Below are 15,520 nucleotides of genomic sequence, written 5' to 3' on the forward strand. Positions count from 1 at the left end.
ACTGACATCTGGAGGACCACAGGTTGACGACTCCTGCTTTAGAGGATATGCCTCTCCTGAGGCCCCAGTTAATGGGAGCGACAGGGAGAGCCAGAATCACCACTTTATACAACGAGAGGCATGACACGAAGAGGAACAGCAGACTAATATTAAAATATGCCCGAAGCCAAGGAAAACAGAGAAATCAGTACATTTTACTGAACAGAAGAAAACAAAAATATTGACCAGTTTAAGTTTGAATACTGATATCTGACACCTCACTGCAAGAAATTAAACGGAACACAAGCAGATAAGACCAGGGTGGGGAGGGGATGATTATTTATAAGTGCTGTAAGACAAACGCTTGCAGTAAAAACCATCATCACTCCAGTGTGATAGCAGGGCTCCCACCCACCCATATCCTCAGCACGCAGTTTCTGTGTGGTGCACACCCCACTTCTCTCATAAATATGATGACTCCTTCCTCTCAGACTGGGTTGAACATCTGATGTCCGTCTTCCCAAAGCAGTAAGTTGGTCCTCAGAAGAGTCATTGCTTCCCCTCCCCCTCGACTAATATTCCTCTGGGGAGGCCCCATCTATTGGGAACGACAGGCCAAGGGGCTTTTTTCATGCAAGACCATTTTTCACCTCTGAATTTATGATCTTGACCTAAGACTTCTTGTTGCCAGGTAGCCACCAACCTGCTTTTGGAAGTGCCTTCAGATCCAAAAGCTGTTTGATGCACAGTGGGGTGCTGTGTTTGAAAAACACCAACCCAGCCCACCTTCAGCATGCAGAGCACATGACCTGGATCCGTGCCGTTATTTTCGACTGGCCAGAAAAGGAGGCGTCGCTGCAGAGCCATGAATTCAGCATCAAGCCTGAGTCGGGTCGGTGCTCTAGAAAACGAAGGGCCCCCGTCACCATGCTACGACGACAAGCATTTTCTGAACCGCTTTTTGGCACTGCCCTAAGTCAGAGCCAGGAAAAGAAACTCAGAAAGGCTAACTGCCATGCCTACATGGACTTGCAAATAATTAGTAATTCACAAGTTACCTTTCCTGAATTTCAATTATAAGGTATATTAGTAGTCTAGCATATGTTTTGTGCCGGGGGGGGGTCTTTTCCAGAGCAACTGTGATAATAATTTTGTTAAAAGAAGCGACTGGTTGCTCAGCCACATTTCCTCTTCAAGAAGTCCAATTTCAAGTCAGTGAGTCAGGCAGGAAAACAGCAGCAGATCTTTGCGTTTAAAAACGGTTTCAAATATTCACTACCAGAATAATGGCACTTCACAGTGCTGAATGATACACTCAAATCCGGCCCCAAATAGCTTATTATATCTTTACTACCCCAAAGCTTCCCATAACAATGTACTGAACCCAAATTGCCAGTGAAGAAAAAAAAATACATCACTTCAGTTCATACCACCGATGACAAAAATATTGACCAGTTTAAGTTTGAACACTGATATCTGACCACCACACTCCAAGAAATTAAACGGAACTCAAACAGGTAAGACCAGGGTGGGGAGGGGATAATTATAACCTGTAAAATTCCAATTCAGCATACAGCAAGGGTTTTAAAAAAAGGCATTACCCTCTTGGTTCCAAGGATTACAAGACAGACCAAAACACAAACAACACTTCCCTTTGGAATAAGAAATGCTGTTTAAAGCAGTGATCTACAGCATCAGTGCTGATTGTGACCCACCTGTGCTCAAGAGCAGGCTCATGGGCATGGGTGCTCAGTTCCTCAAGGGATGGGACTGAGCCCACCAGTAGCTGGATGAACTGGTCATAAATGCATAAATGTCAGAAGGTGGGCAACATACCCGTGCTTTCAGGGACAGAAGGCAGCCAGCAACACACTCGCTCTTAGGAGAAATGCTTTAAGGAAATGCTGATGCTTCCGGGTCTCCTGAAAACCTTTATCGCTATTCTCTGGCATTTCCTTGCCTCCCATCTCTACTGCTACCACAGTTTTGTCACACTCCTGTAAGGACCCTGAAAGAAAAATAAGCCCATTTAGCCAGCCACTGTTTAAAAAAATATTTTTTTTTAAAAAAGGAGCAGTAACCAAGCAGCTTGGGAAACCAGGTGCCCCTTCCCATTTCTCAGTTATTCTGAAAATAATTCCCCCGCCCCCAAAGTCCTAGTGTATGTATATATATGCACAAACAACCCTGTGTCCTGAAGGAGGAGAAGGGGGAAGACATGGAACACGAAATATGGCTACAACGCCATCCAAAGTGCATCGTAACCTCCACTGTCTACTTACAGCCCGCTCTTTCTGAGGCAGAGGGGCAACCTCTTGGGAACATGTATGTCTCATTTGAAGAACTTTAAAAGTTTGGGAGAGTGGAGAATGGCAGAGGAGAATGAGGACTAACCTCGTTGCAGAGACAAAGTGCATTTCAACAGCTGCCGTGGTCCGTGACAGCTCTTCCCCTCCCTCAGAACTGCCTGCGCTAACTCAGAGTCCAGAAGTCCAACACCATCTCTGAGGCACTCCGGTTCCAAGAAACAAATTTTTTTTTTGGGGGGGGGGTCACAATCCAGTAGTCTTTGCGGAACTGCAGACTGACAAAAAAAAAAACACAAAAAACTAACCCGTTTCTATTTCTCGGAAGAAGCTAAAAAAGCTTCCTTTTTTCCATAGGGATCACATTCACCATTTCCTCGGATCTTCTCAAGACTCACAGTGTTGAAATGGGACTGATCAGCCTACACTGGATTGCACATCACCCAAGGAGAAGGGGGGGGGGGGCGTGGAAAAGGCAGAGAGGACAATTTATACTGCTTCACAATCACATTTGGGGGAGGGGGGGGGACAGGGGACTGGAACATGAGGTTTTATTGCTGTTTCAGTACAAAATATAATATGGTATCTAAAATGCATCTGAACGAGATCACAAAAAGCCAGCCAGGGTTTCTCACACCGCATCAGGAGGGCAGCTGCGACTGATGCCCAGAGAGGGGCTGGGGAAAGCGGTGGGGAAGCAGGACAGCAAATCTAAACTTGGGAGATCAATTGCATATTGAAACTTGGGGATCGGGACTGCTTGGTCAACGGAGCGCCGGGCGAGAGGGGGTCTTTCCCGCTCCCAGCTTGGCCCAAGCGGTCCTCCTGGAGACTGATGGTCGAAAACCGATTGGTGTTGCCGGCCGCCAAGTTGGTGACGCCCTCGCTGCCCATGCCGGCTTGGCTGCCGTTCACGTAGTCAAAGGATTTGCTGGAAGAAGCGCTGGCAGTCCGGATGAGGCTGACGCTGCTGGCTTTGGAGACCCCCTGCCCGGCCGGCAGGCTCAGGTGCTTCTTTGTGGGAGTCATTTCCACCGCGTCTGGCCCCGGGTCGGCTGCCTGGTGCAGGTACTGCTTGCGAGCAGACTCTCTGGGGCTCTCGCTGGACTTGGCGGCTGAGGCCGCTTCCTTTTCCCTGGCCGCCCGGCCGGCCCCTCCTTTCCGTAGGCTGCCCCTCTGGGATGCGGAGGGAAGAGGCTTGGCCCCAGCAGGCTGGCTGCTCAGCGACGCCCCCGATGAAAACCCCTCGTCGGCATCATTCAGATTCACAGATTCTTCTCTTCCGCTGATCCCATTAACATCTAAAACCCAAAATAAAAACCATTAAGAAGCTTATAAGAGAACGCCGGAAACAATTCTTGGCTCTTTAATGTTTTCTGTATCGCGTGGTATTAAAAACCTGGACAGGTTTCAGTGTCCTGCTAAACAGCTTTGAGCACAAGGAGATTCTTTTGGGAAAGCACCAAACCGGAGGTGGCTGACGGATGTCAAGATGGAACCCTGCTTGACTTACGAGGCCGGCCTTGGCTGAGTGGTGCTGAACCTACACCTCACATCCTGCTAATAGATAGGAAGAGCCAAGGGCCCCTGGTGCTTCAGTCAGCACTTCCCACCTCTATTGTAAGCCTTCTGTGATTGGTTCTTCTGTTGATTGCACCCACTTGAGTCTGAAACACAGAACACGGAAAAGGAAAGCATAGAGAAGAAGCCGATGGGACCACCGCAGGGGTCCAGGAGGACCTGAGCAGAATTTGCCCCTCATCCGTCCGTGCTGTGATGTCAGATCAGACCCTCCCCAGAACAACTTCCTAAAAGTAGCAAAAGCCAAAGTAACTTGGTCCAAGCCAAGGCCGCCAAGAAAAGTGCGGCAACCGTCTTTGTACCAGCACAGGGAGTGGTTTTCATACATTAACGTCACTAGAATTAACAACACCGTAATTAATTAATGCAACCGTGTGGACTTAACACTGTTGGCATTTCCAAAGCCCTTGCCACATAACAGTGGGGCTGGGCCTTCTAAACGCATTCTTGTCTCATAACATTGCACTATTATGGGAAGCAGCCCTCTATGGCCAGTGCTGTCTACACAACACCACGACAACACGAACCACTCTTCCGGAAAGGCTTTTGTAATTTAATGCCCCCCCCCCTTCTCACATTCTTCATTCACTTTCTCACCTCCCCATAAAGATTTAAATACTGCAGCCATTTATTTAATTTAGAAATAAACTCAATATGCAGAGAAGGAAGGGACTAAGGATTTTGAACCTAAGGCGGTGTTGTTTGCTTTCTCCCCCCTGTTTATTTCAGCATTATCAAACGTAATATTGCCCTGCAGACCAAAAGAACGCTTGAGAAAGTATGTCTTACATTATCGTACAATATTTCCCAACGCATCAAAGGAGACATTTTAGAAATATGGCATTGTGCACATGGTATTCTTCAATAACAAGGAAGGGCGGGGGGGGAGCCATTTGATAGGTACCTAGAACAGAACACCCTGAAAGCAAGAGCAGAACACCCTTCCATCAGCTACAGCTTCCAAGGTCAGTCCCATCATGCAAAGCTGGAAGAGCAGCTCCACCTCTCTCAGCCCTTCCTTGGCTGCAGGGCTGGCCAAACGGTGGCTCTCCAGATGCCCATGGCCTATAATTCCCATGAGCCCTTGCCAGTATGGGAATGGCAGTCAGTGACCTTCTGGAGAGCCTGAGTTTGGCTACTCCTGCCCTGATGGACAGCCCCCCTTGGCTGGCATGGAGAGAGGCCTCTGAAGGAAAAGAGCAGAGCTCTCTCCCTTCAGAAAACAAGGGACTCCAGGAGAAATGGCCCAGGACTGGCCAGACAGCCAACCCACAGCAAAATGTCAGAGAGCAGGACGTTGCTGGGAAGGGGAACTTGGGCAGGGCATCAGAGAGGCTCGGCTTCAGCTGGTTCCCAGGGTGCTGCCCCCATGCAAAGGCCCAGGCAGCTTGAGAGCACTCAGGCTCCAAAGGGGAAAAGGCAACATGCAAAGCGGTACCTTTGGAGTCGGATTCCGGACCCTCTTTAAAATGCGGCTCTGGAGGAGTTGCTTCGCTAAGCACATACACTAAACACGCTCCTTTCTGTTTACTCACAGCCCCCCCCCCCTTTCATACTCCGTCTCCGGCAGGGGCATGGACCGTTCTCCTCGCCCTCCCCACCCAAAGTAACCATTTTAGCACCCAAAATGCTGGCAGCCAGCAAAACATCGGCCGTAGTTCTTCCTCTTCCCTTCTGTGTTTTGCTTGTCCATGCACGGCCAGCATGACTTTGAACTGTGAACTTCTTTGAGGGCAACGGCAGAAAGGCAGGATGTAAGCAGATGCGACAAATAACGGATCGAACTGCAACACCGTATCACAAATGCCAGCTAAGCCTTCATCATGCTAAACAGGTCTGTATGCGGGGAAGTTTCTAGTTTGATAAAATGCTCAGTCCAGCAGGCCCTACCTATACGTGCTGCAAGTCTACTGCCACTGCCTGGTAGCAGGAGGGCATCACCGCACTCTCCCGAAAGCGTAACCTTCCCCAGACAATTCCCTCTTCCCCAGCTCACAGGCTACTGCTGCAAATTAATGCCATGGGTTGGACTGAATGTTTTTTTAATTAAAAGTTTATTGATAGTTTAATTTATATACCTGCTCCTCTTGGACTCATAATCTAGGGTGGTCTTCTATACATCCGCTGACCCCACCGCTACATGAACGCTACTTCAGACCCCACCCCACCCACCCACCCATCTCTAGGGGCCCATTTTGAGCAGACTGGTTAGCTGCAGCAGCAGAAATGGGCAGCTGGGGCATTTCTCTTCCACCAGCAGAGCTCTGTTGATCGTTTGGATCCAACCCGAAGAACTCTAAGTTTTCTACACATATCTGTAGTTCTTCATAGCCACTGGCATTTAAAAAATAATGAAATATTAGAAGCGTGCATCTATTATTTTATTCCATTTTTACATTATGTAACAAATCACGAGTAATTACCAATTCAATTTTCTGTAAGACCAGTATCAATTTAGATAACCAATATGCAAAATGTTGCCAATTTGGGAACATGCTGCTTGTGATCAAGCCCAAATCCACTCTGACCTCTTTCTGTTCCACAGCAGCATCCCACCGAGGAGTCTGAATCCAGAGTTAAGTCTTCGAGTTTTCTACGACTGGAATTGTGGTTCAGCGTTCCTCGCTTCCATCTGCCCAGGCCCCACGATGGGATGAGGCACGCTCCCACCACAAAACCCAGGCAGCGTTCCTTTAAAATGTCTGCCCTGATGCCAAACCTTCAAGGCAGGGAGTGGCACGTCCTTTTTAAAAAGAGATGCTCAGCAAAACGGAGGGTTTCCTGGGCACCTGACTGGCCCTGCGTGGGCAGGGTTATGTTAATACGACCAAATAAGGCCAGACGGGACAAGGGGACAGGGCAGAGCTGACACTGAGACTCTTGAGAACATTCTGTCTGAAGCAGATTCAACTGCTAAACGTTTTCAGCATCCTTTCCACTGCCCCCCCCCTCCAATGAAGCTTCCAATCACGCACAGTTGGCACAGGCGAAATGCAAGTTCATGCTAGAAGGATCTTGGGGTGTTAATTTTTCCCTGGGGGATTTGTGAAGCACATGCAGCCCAGAACTGTTGAGTCCCAGGGTGTCCAAAGTGATGGCAAGGGCAATTAGCAAGGCTGGAAGACTGGGTCAAGGAAAGGGGCAAAAGGTTGCAGAGAGAGCTTAGAGATGATGCAAGGGACAGTAAAATGTTCATATAATTTTACGACAGAACAAAACCAAAGTAATGCCGAGTGACAGAGGACTGGCATATTATGCAAAGTCGCCGTGCAAGCGTCATCCGGGGATCAGCACATTCACCGAGTGCTGGAACGAGGGACTTTGTATCATAAGCCAATCGTCTATCCCCCGGCATTTCCCCCTTTTTGTTCTGCTGGCACATGGCTGGGTGCAGCCCAGATATCAAAAGATCCCGCCCACCAGCATCAAGGGGACCGTATCCAGATGAAATGCGCTGCCTTAAAAAGACAACCTCTCAGTAAAGAGGAAAAGGTAAGCGGTCATACAAGTAAAAGAATAACCTGAAGAATACCATTTGTGTAAGGCTGTGGGAATTTCCACTCCAAGTCTGACTCATTCTATGATGACAGCCAGGTTGTTGCCACAAACTCACAACTAGAATACGTGGCTCAGCCACCGAGTTCAGCAGGATTGGTAAGAAACAGTCTACTCCCGTGAGTCTCAAAAGAGATGACAGATTTCAGCGAGCTAGAAAGCTGGCGAATAAATAGATTTTTAAAGCTTGCAAAAAGTGTTCCCATTTCTTACAATGGCCTCAGCATGTTTGTTTGGTGAGCCCCCGTATTTTAATGAAGGGCTTTCCCAAACTGTCACAAGTCAACAGGCACAGCTTTTGGCCACCTTGTAATCAAGGGACGTCCAGTGTCTGCACAGTGGCTCAGAGCCCCTCAGGATCACCCAAGAGGGCTCCCAGTGTGGCACTAGCCTTAAAGGAGAGGAGAGGGGCAGGAGCCTGGCCATTGCAAGCAACACACAAAGCACTTTGGAATAGTGGAAGCGTTTGAGACCGGGAAGGCATTCTGACGGGGGGGGGGGATGTGCAGCCAAGCTCCTCCCCCCGCCTGACTGACTTCTGCTTCCTTATCTCTGTCCTACCCTCTGCGTTGGCGGCTGCCAAGTCGGGCTCCGGTGAGCCACGCTCAGGGGTCCTGAGTACCATCATGTTCCTCTCTTGCTTGCGTTTGACCCCTGGGTCTGTGGAGCCAGGAAGGACCGGGGATCCGGGAATGCTCAAGTCATCGTTTGAGAAGTCAAAGCCATCTGGGATTCAACATATCATATTTTAGTGCTCTTTTTTCCTGAGTTTCCCAACTCAGGTCAGGGAAATCCTTGACACCGAGGGCTGAAATGCGCAAGGACACCATCTGCACGTTTCTGGGCAAGAGCGTCAGCGGCACGCCACGGGAATAATGGAGGAGATGCTGCTGCAGAGTACACAAAGAGACTAGCACACAAGAGGTCAGCAACAGGGACACACATGACCAAGGGTGCACAAAATGCCAGCACTTGGTTCTAAGGTTAGACGGCCAGAGGACCATGGAAAAAACATACATATTTATACATATATATATTTGTGCAACTTTAGTATCACAGGAAAGACACAAGAAGTAATAGCTACATTTTTAGAATTTCAATGTTATGCTTCTAATGAAAAAATGCTATGCATGAAATGCAGACGCTCTTAATCATTATGTTGTTCAGGGGACTGGAAAGCTTCCAGGTTCATATTTTTCCTTATTAATTTGCAGACCACAACTAAATATCAAGCCAAAGCCTTAGCTAGAAAGCAGAAAGAGTGTTCTGTTCCTCCCTGTGTAGCCCATGATCCACATGGAGGAGGAGCTGTTACCAAGAGCCCCCTTCCCTGGGAAGGACAAAAGTGCAGTTCGCATAAGACTATTTTGAGCCATTTAAAGTGCAAGGACAAGTGACAAGTGATTGGGCTCATATACAGCTGAAAAGTACTCAAATCAGCACTGATTCGGGTACAGTTCAACTTACCAAAACTTTATCACTCATCCCGACCCCTCACTGTGCAGCCCTCGATCCACGTGGAGGAGAGATTAAGGCCCAGACCCCCTTTACCCTGGGAGATACCTTTGGGGTCATCAGAGGCTGCAAATGTTAAGGGGCTTGGGAGAAATCCGATTCTGTTGGCAGATGGTGACAAGGCACAAACCACAGCTTTACATACAAATCCCCTTTTGTCCTTCCGGTGTGCTTTTGGAATCTGAAACATCAGGCGACTGTAAGCCGCTTTGAGCCTCCTTCGGGTAGGGAAAAGCGGCATATAAGAACCAACTCTTCTTCTTCTTCTTCATCACTACGTATGAACAAAGTTTGAGTCCGGGGCAAGACCCACTGTTTTATTCAAGGTAAAAGCTTTTGTGTGCAGGCACACTTCTTCATGCAGCATTAAGGACATGTTTATACCCAAAATAAAACTTTGTTGGTCTTAAAGGTACCCCTGGACACAAACTTTTGTCCGCTGCTTCAGACCTACAAGGCTACCCACCGGGATTTATCATTACAAGAGCAAGGGCTTAATTTTAAGGTACTTTGTGGGTCCAGCTTCCCCGTAAGCAGCAGGAGGCAAAAGTGAGTTATTTCAGTCGTGAAAGAGGCAACCCAGGGCACCGGATATGGAGGCAGGGTGTCAGCAATTCTAAGTTCAAGCCCTGCCGCAAACTTGTATGCCACTGGATATACACCCAAGTCACTCTCGCTTTCCCCACGTTATAAAACGAGGGCAATACTCTCCTCCCTCCAAAGGGCCTGGTGACGATGATTACCAGTTTGCACACATTCAACACAAGGAAAATGATCAGCATTCTGCGCATTACAGAAACAGGCGCATAAGGTTCCAGCCCAGAAAACCAGCTGAAGAATGTTCTGCTGCAGGAGCTACCTGGGACCAGGTTAGAGCTCACCTTCTCTCCTCCAGCGATGTCGGCGGATTGAAGCGGTGGTGATGGCAGTCCGAGAAATCCTCGGCACCGTGGGGGTCACCTCCACCTTGAGCACTTTCTGCCCTCCTTGGGAGGCATCAGGAGCATCAAAGGGCAAGGAGTTCTTCATAGCATTTGCAACCTGTGACAACAATGGGAGGCAGATGAGGGAGGATAAAAGCCTGCTGAGCGCAGTTATCCATTGAGCCGCAATCCAATGGAGCCGCACTTAAAGTACATCTGTAGATTTGCCCTGGCACGAGTACATGTTTTTATCAATCATCTGCTACATTTTGTCTTATTTTAAACAGGTTTTCCTGCACAGGTAGCAAGGCGGCACTGTACAAAATAGTTCAGGCTTCCTTGGATAAATAATTACGCTCTGTGGTCTAGACTGCTGCAAATAGCTTACTGCAAGTAGGATCCCATTATACAGTTTCGGTACCACTTCACGTGTCATGTTAACACTTCTGCCCTGCTTCAGATCTTTCTGGTGCTTCCAGACTTCTAGAATCCTGAATGGCTACCAAGGGACCCATTTGGTTGACTGTCATGACTCTATGAATTACACTGAGTCCCTGCCAGAAAGAAGACTATATGCAATGTAAATAAAATCCGTATTTTTTAAGTTTGAAAATGTATACTTCCTCCTCCAAAGTTCAAGATGGTAAGAAGTCAGATGGAAAAGAGTTAACACGATCAGGTTATAAAATTCAAAGGCAAAGGAGTTTGCTTTTCTTTCTCTTCTACTCTGCGAATGTCCTTCGCTGCCCAAGCCAGCGGGCTCTCATAGCCTCCGGGCCCTTGTTGTGCAGCCATAGATTTGTGGACCTTCCCCTTACCTTTGGGTGCACCAACTGAGTCTAGAGCAGGGGTTCTCAAACCTTCCTAATGCCGTGACCCTTTAATATAGTTCCTCATGTTGTGGTGACCCCCAGCCATAAAATTATGCAAGTGCTCTTTCACAGAAATTTCATGATTGTATATACACTGCTTTTTCCCCGGGGTTTCGCAGTTAAGTTCTGCCTCTTGTCCCACCATGCTGATCTCGCTCTTTTCCGCTGCTCCAGACAGACGAACGCTCTATCTCGATCTACCCCGCAAGGCTGTTGTGTGGATGGTGCCCCCTCCCCCGGCCAAGCTGCTTGCCCTGCCACGACCCCTGGTGTCAAGCGTTGCAAGAACTCACAACAAGTTTCTTTATTAAAGAAAGCGTTTATTGAGAAGTTACTTCATACACCTAAGCTAAAGAAGTCAAATCTGCCTGAGGACAGATTTGCCTCCCCTTATCAATGCAGTTCTCCCGCCTAAAACTTGAAAGTTCCCAAGGGAGGGGGAAAGGAGGCTGCAGGTGCCATAAACCATAGTGTTACAATTCGCACGTCCGGACGAGATAAGATGTTATGGTTACAAAAGGCAGACCCGGCCGAGAGGTTCAAAAGACAAATAATTCACAGCTCCCTGTGATAACAGGATGCAGCAGCATAGTTTCAGTTTCAAGCATGCAAGCATAATATATGGGCCTGGGGCCCCAAGAACAAAGCAGAGAAAAGATCAGGCAAACAATAATGGAGAAACTCATGCTAACTCATGGCAGGGTTCAGCAGCAATCCTGACACCTGGGAAAGGGTCATTCGACCTCAAAGGGGTCCCGACCCCCAGGTTGAGAACCACTGGTCTAGACTCTGGTAGCAGATTGTGGGCACTGGCAGACTTGCACCTAGAAAACATTTTTTACCGTTCGTATCTCTGCAAGTCTCTGTGATCTCTTTGGCCAAAAGCAGACTGCTTGCTCCCACAGCCTGTCATGCCACAACATGCTCAGATGCTTAAGATATTCCCAGACTCTTCTGGGCCCCTGCCTAGGGGGGGCACAGATGCACACAGATTCCCTCAGGAAGGGCAGCCCAAGAACTGATCTGGCTGAATGCACGGGGAGGGGGGGGGCGGCAAAAGCAGCCTCCTGACCGAGCAAATTAAGCAGGACACCAGGATTTATTGACATTATTTACAGTCTGCCTTCCTTGGTGAGGACAATCGACAGAATGCGACACCAATGAGGAGAGCACTGTCACCTTGAAGACCAACAAAATCCATCCCAGCAAAAGCTGTCATGAGGCAAAGCCTGCTTTGTCCAATGCAAAATGTTGTCCATCCAAAGGAGCTAAATTTATATACTTAAAATGATGCTTGAACCTCACGAGAGCTTCCTCCCCATTTGTCCACGTGAACAACGTGTCGCTAATAAATCCTAAGTGCAGGAGAGGATGTCCAGGGCTGGAGCAGAAAAAAACACCAGATGCCATAAGAACAGATGCCAGTGGGGAGTCGTGTTGGTCTGAAGCAGAACAAAGTATGAATCCAGTGTCACCTTTAAGACCAACACAGTTTAATTCAAGGTATGAGGCAGCCTTTCTCCACTTTTCTACCCTTGAGAAACCCCTGAAACATTCTCCAGGCCAGGAGATACCCTAGAAGCGGTGTGCTCAAGCAGAATATGGTCGGGAAGCAGAGCTGTGACCACGCCCACTCAAGGGCCCTCCCCTCCCCACCCCACTCCAGGCCCATCATTGGTGATTTTGGGAGGGGAGGGTTGGGTGGGTTGTCTGGACCATATATGGTCATATCACCCAATAAAATATACAAGACTTAACAGTTGTGAAAACTCAATTTGCGTCCACTGGGACTTCCAAGACCAACAAAGGTCAATTCTGGGTATAAGCAAGAATTGAGAGATATACTGAAACAGGGTTACTCAAATGTTATGTATAGGTGTGTGTCAGAGGTTAGTTACCAGGAAGAGTAAAAAAACCTGAACCATTAATACAGCTAAGATTGGGATAATGCATTTGGTAAGACCTGTGCAGTAAACTGGCATACAGAGAATAACAGCTTTAAGAGTGGCACCTTTAAGACCAAGCTGTATAAGCAGCAACTGTGACTTAGCATGTATTGTGTGATAAGAAGTTGATATCTCTGTTAAGCCCAGGAGGTTCCATTGTCATGAGTGCTGTAATAACTTGCAATTCAGCAGTCCCCAATTTCAGTCTGTTCCTGAAATTCCTTTGCAATAAAACAGCTGCTTTGAGGTCCTCCATTGAGTGCCCCAGAAGGTTAAAATGTTCTGCTACAGGTTTCTCAGTTTTGTGATTCCTGATGACAGATATGAGTCCATTTATTATTCTTTGCTCTAAGTAGAGAACCGAAGGGCTTTCCTGACATTTAATGCCATATACACTGTTAGAACTGCCATTACCCAGTAAAGGTTCCAAGTCGCTGACGATGTGTTGAACTATTTTGAGTTGAGCTGTTGAGCTCAACTCAGTTGAGCTGTATTTGACCACTAGTGGTGTTCTGTTACTATCTCTTTGGAACTTAAAGTCTTGCAACAGGATTTCTCTGGGTAACCCTTTTGCCTTTGTTGATCTGCTTCTTGCCTTCATCAGGTGGATGTTTGAGACAACATCCCCTCAGGGGACAATCTCTCTGCGTGTTGGACTGGAGCAGAAGTGGCTGCAGCACAGAGCCTGGTTGTATACGATGAATTCGGGCCCTGTTGGGGGATCTCCTGTTGGCACCTGAGTTTTAGCCACTATGTGACACAGAGTTTTGGACTGGACAGGCCGCTAGCCTGATTCAACATGGCTTCTCAAGTTCTTACCACGTTTCTTTTTTTCTTTCATTCACCCAAAGTGGTGACCTATGGCCAAGAAAGACTGGGGAAGGTTCTTGATCGAACATTAATTTAGTTCATGTAGTACTTTACAAGGGCCTTTTGCCAGTCATGTCTCCTTTCGCTTCACACGGCACGTGGCGGCTCTCGCAGATACCCCGGCCTCCGGGCCCTATCCTGATGCCTTAGTTGGCGTTGTAGCGGCTCTTGCTTCCAGGGTCGTTTTCCCTCTGCCTTTACCCAGTTCTGGTTCTGGTTCACCTTTGGAAGACTCCTTGTCGGAGCTCTCCCACAATTCCTCGTCCCATTTCTTGGGGATCTTCTTCCACGCATCCAGCAGGAAGCGTTGCCCACCCACCCAGCAGTATGGCGGCTAGAAATTTGGTGGAGATATCCAACTTGTCCCACAGGACCTGCATATCCTGACTCACCATCGTCTCGATGTCTGGACGATTCCCCGTCCCCAAAGACAACCAATGTTCCGAGTCGTCCTATTGGGTTAGGGCCCGGGAACTGGGTCATCCACAGCCCACACCAGGATGGTGTGCTCAGCGCCTGTGCTGTTCCCAACGACCATGGCACAGCAGGCCTCTCCTTTTTCTTCTTCTTCTTCTCCCGTTCAGAGACCTGAGGGGACGTGGCCACCCCTCACATTCCGTAGCAGCACCAGCCGTTGTAGGTTCTGAGGCTGGATCCTCCGTCTACATGTTGAGAACAGGGAAGCACCCTCCAGGAGTCCTGACTAACTGTGAGAGACTTCAATTTCTAAGTAAGTAAACTCATGGAATTAAAGTTTCTGTACTGAGAAATTGCAAACATCTACACTGACGGCATAGTCAGGACTGACTCACAAAGCACAGGAGGAACAACATAGGGCCTCTTCCCCCTCCCTTGGGAACTCAAACCAAGCACAGTTAAAGGAGTCAAAACATAAAGATAATCATTTGGCCATCAAGGAACAGGAATCATAGAATTATAGAGTTGGAAGGGGCCATACAGGCCATCTAATCCAACCCCCTGCCCAACGCAGGATCAGCCCTAAGCATCCTAAAGCATCCAAGAAAAGTGTGTATCCAACCTTTGCTTGAAGACTGCCAGTGAGGGGGAGCTCACCACCTCCTTAGGCAGCCTGTTCCACTGCTGAACTACTCTGACTGTGAACATTCTTTTCCTGATATCTAGCCTATATCGTTGTCCTTGTAGTTTAAACCCATGTAGTTTAAACGCAGGAAGGTCTGCAGGACACGAGGGAAAGGGAGGGGAAGGAATGCGGAAGGAGTGGAAGGAGGCATAAAACTGTTATGGCAGGAAAATGGACCTTGGAGTGTCCAGCAAAAGCATCTGTGTTACATCAGGGCCAAGAGGTCAGGCTAGATCAACACCCCAACAAGCAACAGAATAAAACAGAATGAAATCATGGCAGAAATACCGGGGGATTCTGACACCTGCCCACAGGCTTCACGGTATTGCTGATCGCCAAGGAATTCCTTCAGCAGGCTCAATTGTTCAGTTGGATCAGGGACCAGCCAGACTGTGGCTCTCCAGATTTCCATGGACTGGGAACTGCAGGCCACGGATATCTGGAGAGCCACAGTGTGGCCACCCTGATTGAGAGTTTCTAGTCCAACAGCACACTGAACCATCATTCCCTGCAGGAAGTGGCTGCCCCAATGATTCACCCAGTGGGAAGTATTCAAATCATTCTGTTTGAAACCAATGGCTGAGTCACCCAAGACAGCCATTCAAACACATCTGTTATTGGACAGATGGAAAATGTATCGACAAGATACTATCTGCAAAAAGGAGGGGCTCGTGGTAATTGGAGTCCATGGATATCTGGCGAGCCACAATGTGGCCACCTCTTGTCTAGACCAGGGGTAGTCAAACTGCGGCCCTCCAGATGGCCGTGGACTACAATTCCCAAGAGCCCCCTGCCAGCGAATGGGAATTGGGAATTGTAGTCCATGGACACCTGGAGGGCCGCAGTTTGACTACCCCTGGTCGAGACTAAC

The 15,520-nt window shown here is 48.3% G+C and overlaps 1 protein-coding gene across 6 annotated transcripts in view; it reads right to left on the reverse strand.

Moving 5' to 3' along the window:
- Positions 1-15,520, reverse strand: part of HYCC2 (hyccin PI4KA lipid kinase complex subunit 2) — a 79,458-nt gene continuing 63,938 nt past the window's right edge. For 5 of the 6 annotated variants that reach the window (XM_077319137.1, XM_077319132.1, XM_077319135.1 and 2 more), the window contains exons 10-12: positions 9,818-9,977; positions 7,983-8,147; positions 1-3,586 (exon numbers count right to left, since the gene is read on the reverse strand). In XM_077319137.1, coding sequence (XP_077175252.1) covers positions 2,997-3,586; positions 7,983-8,147; positions 9,818-9,977 — 915 coding nt within the window. In that variant the 3' untranslated portion in view covers positions 1-2,996. The remainder of the gene's footprint in view (positions 3,587-7,982; positions 8,148-9,817; positions 9,978-15,520) is intronic. The other variant, XM_077319138.1, reaches the window with a different exon arrangement.

This window comes from Paroedura picta, chromosome 2 (assembly GCF_049243985.1).
Source record: "Paroedura picta isolate Pp20150507F chromosome 2, Ppicta_v3.0, whole genome shotgun sequence".
Classification (NCBI taxonomy): Eukaryota; Metazoa; Chordata; class Lepidosauria; order Squamata; family Gekkonidae; genus Paroedura; species Paroedura picta.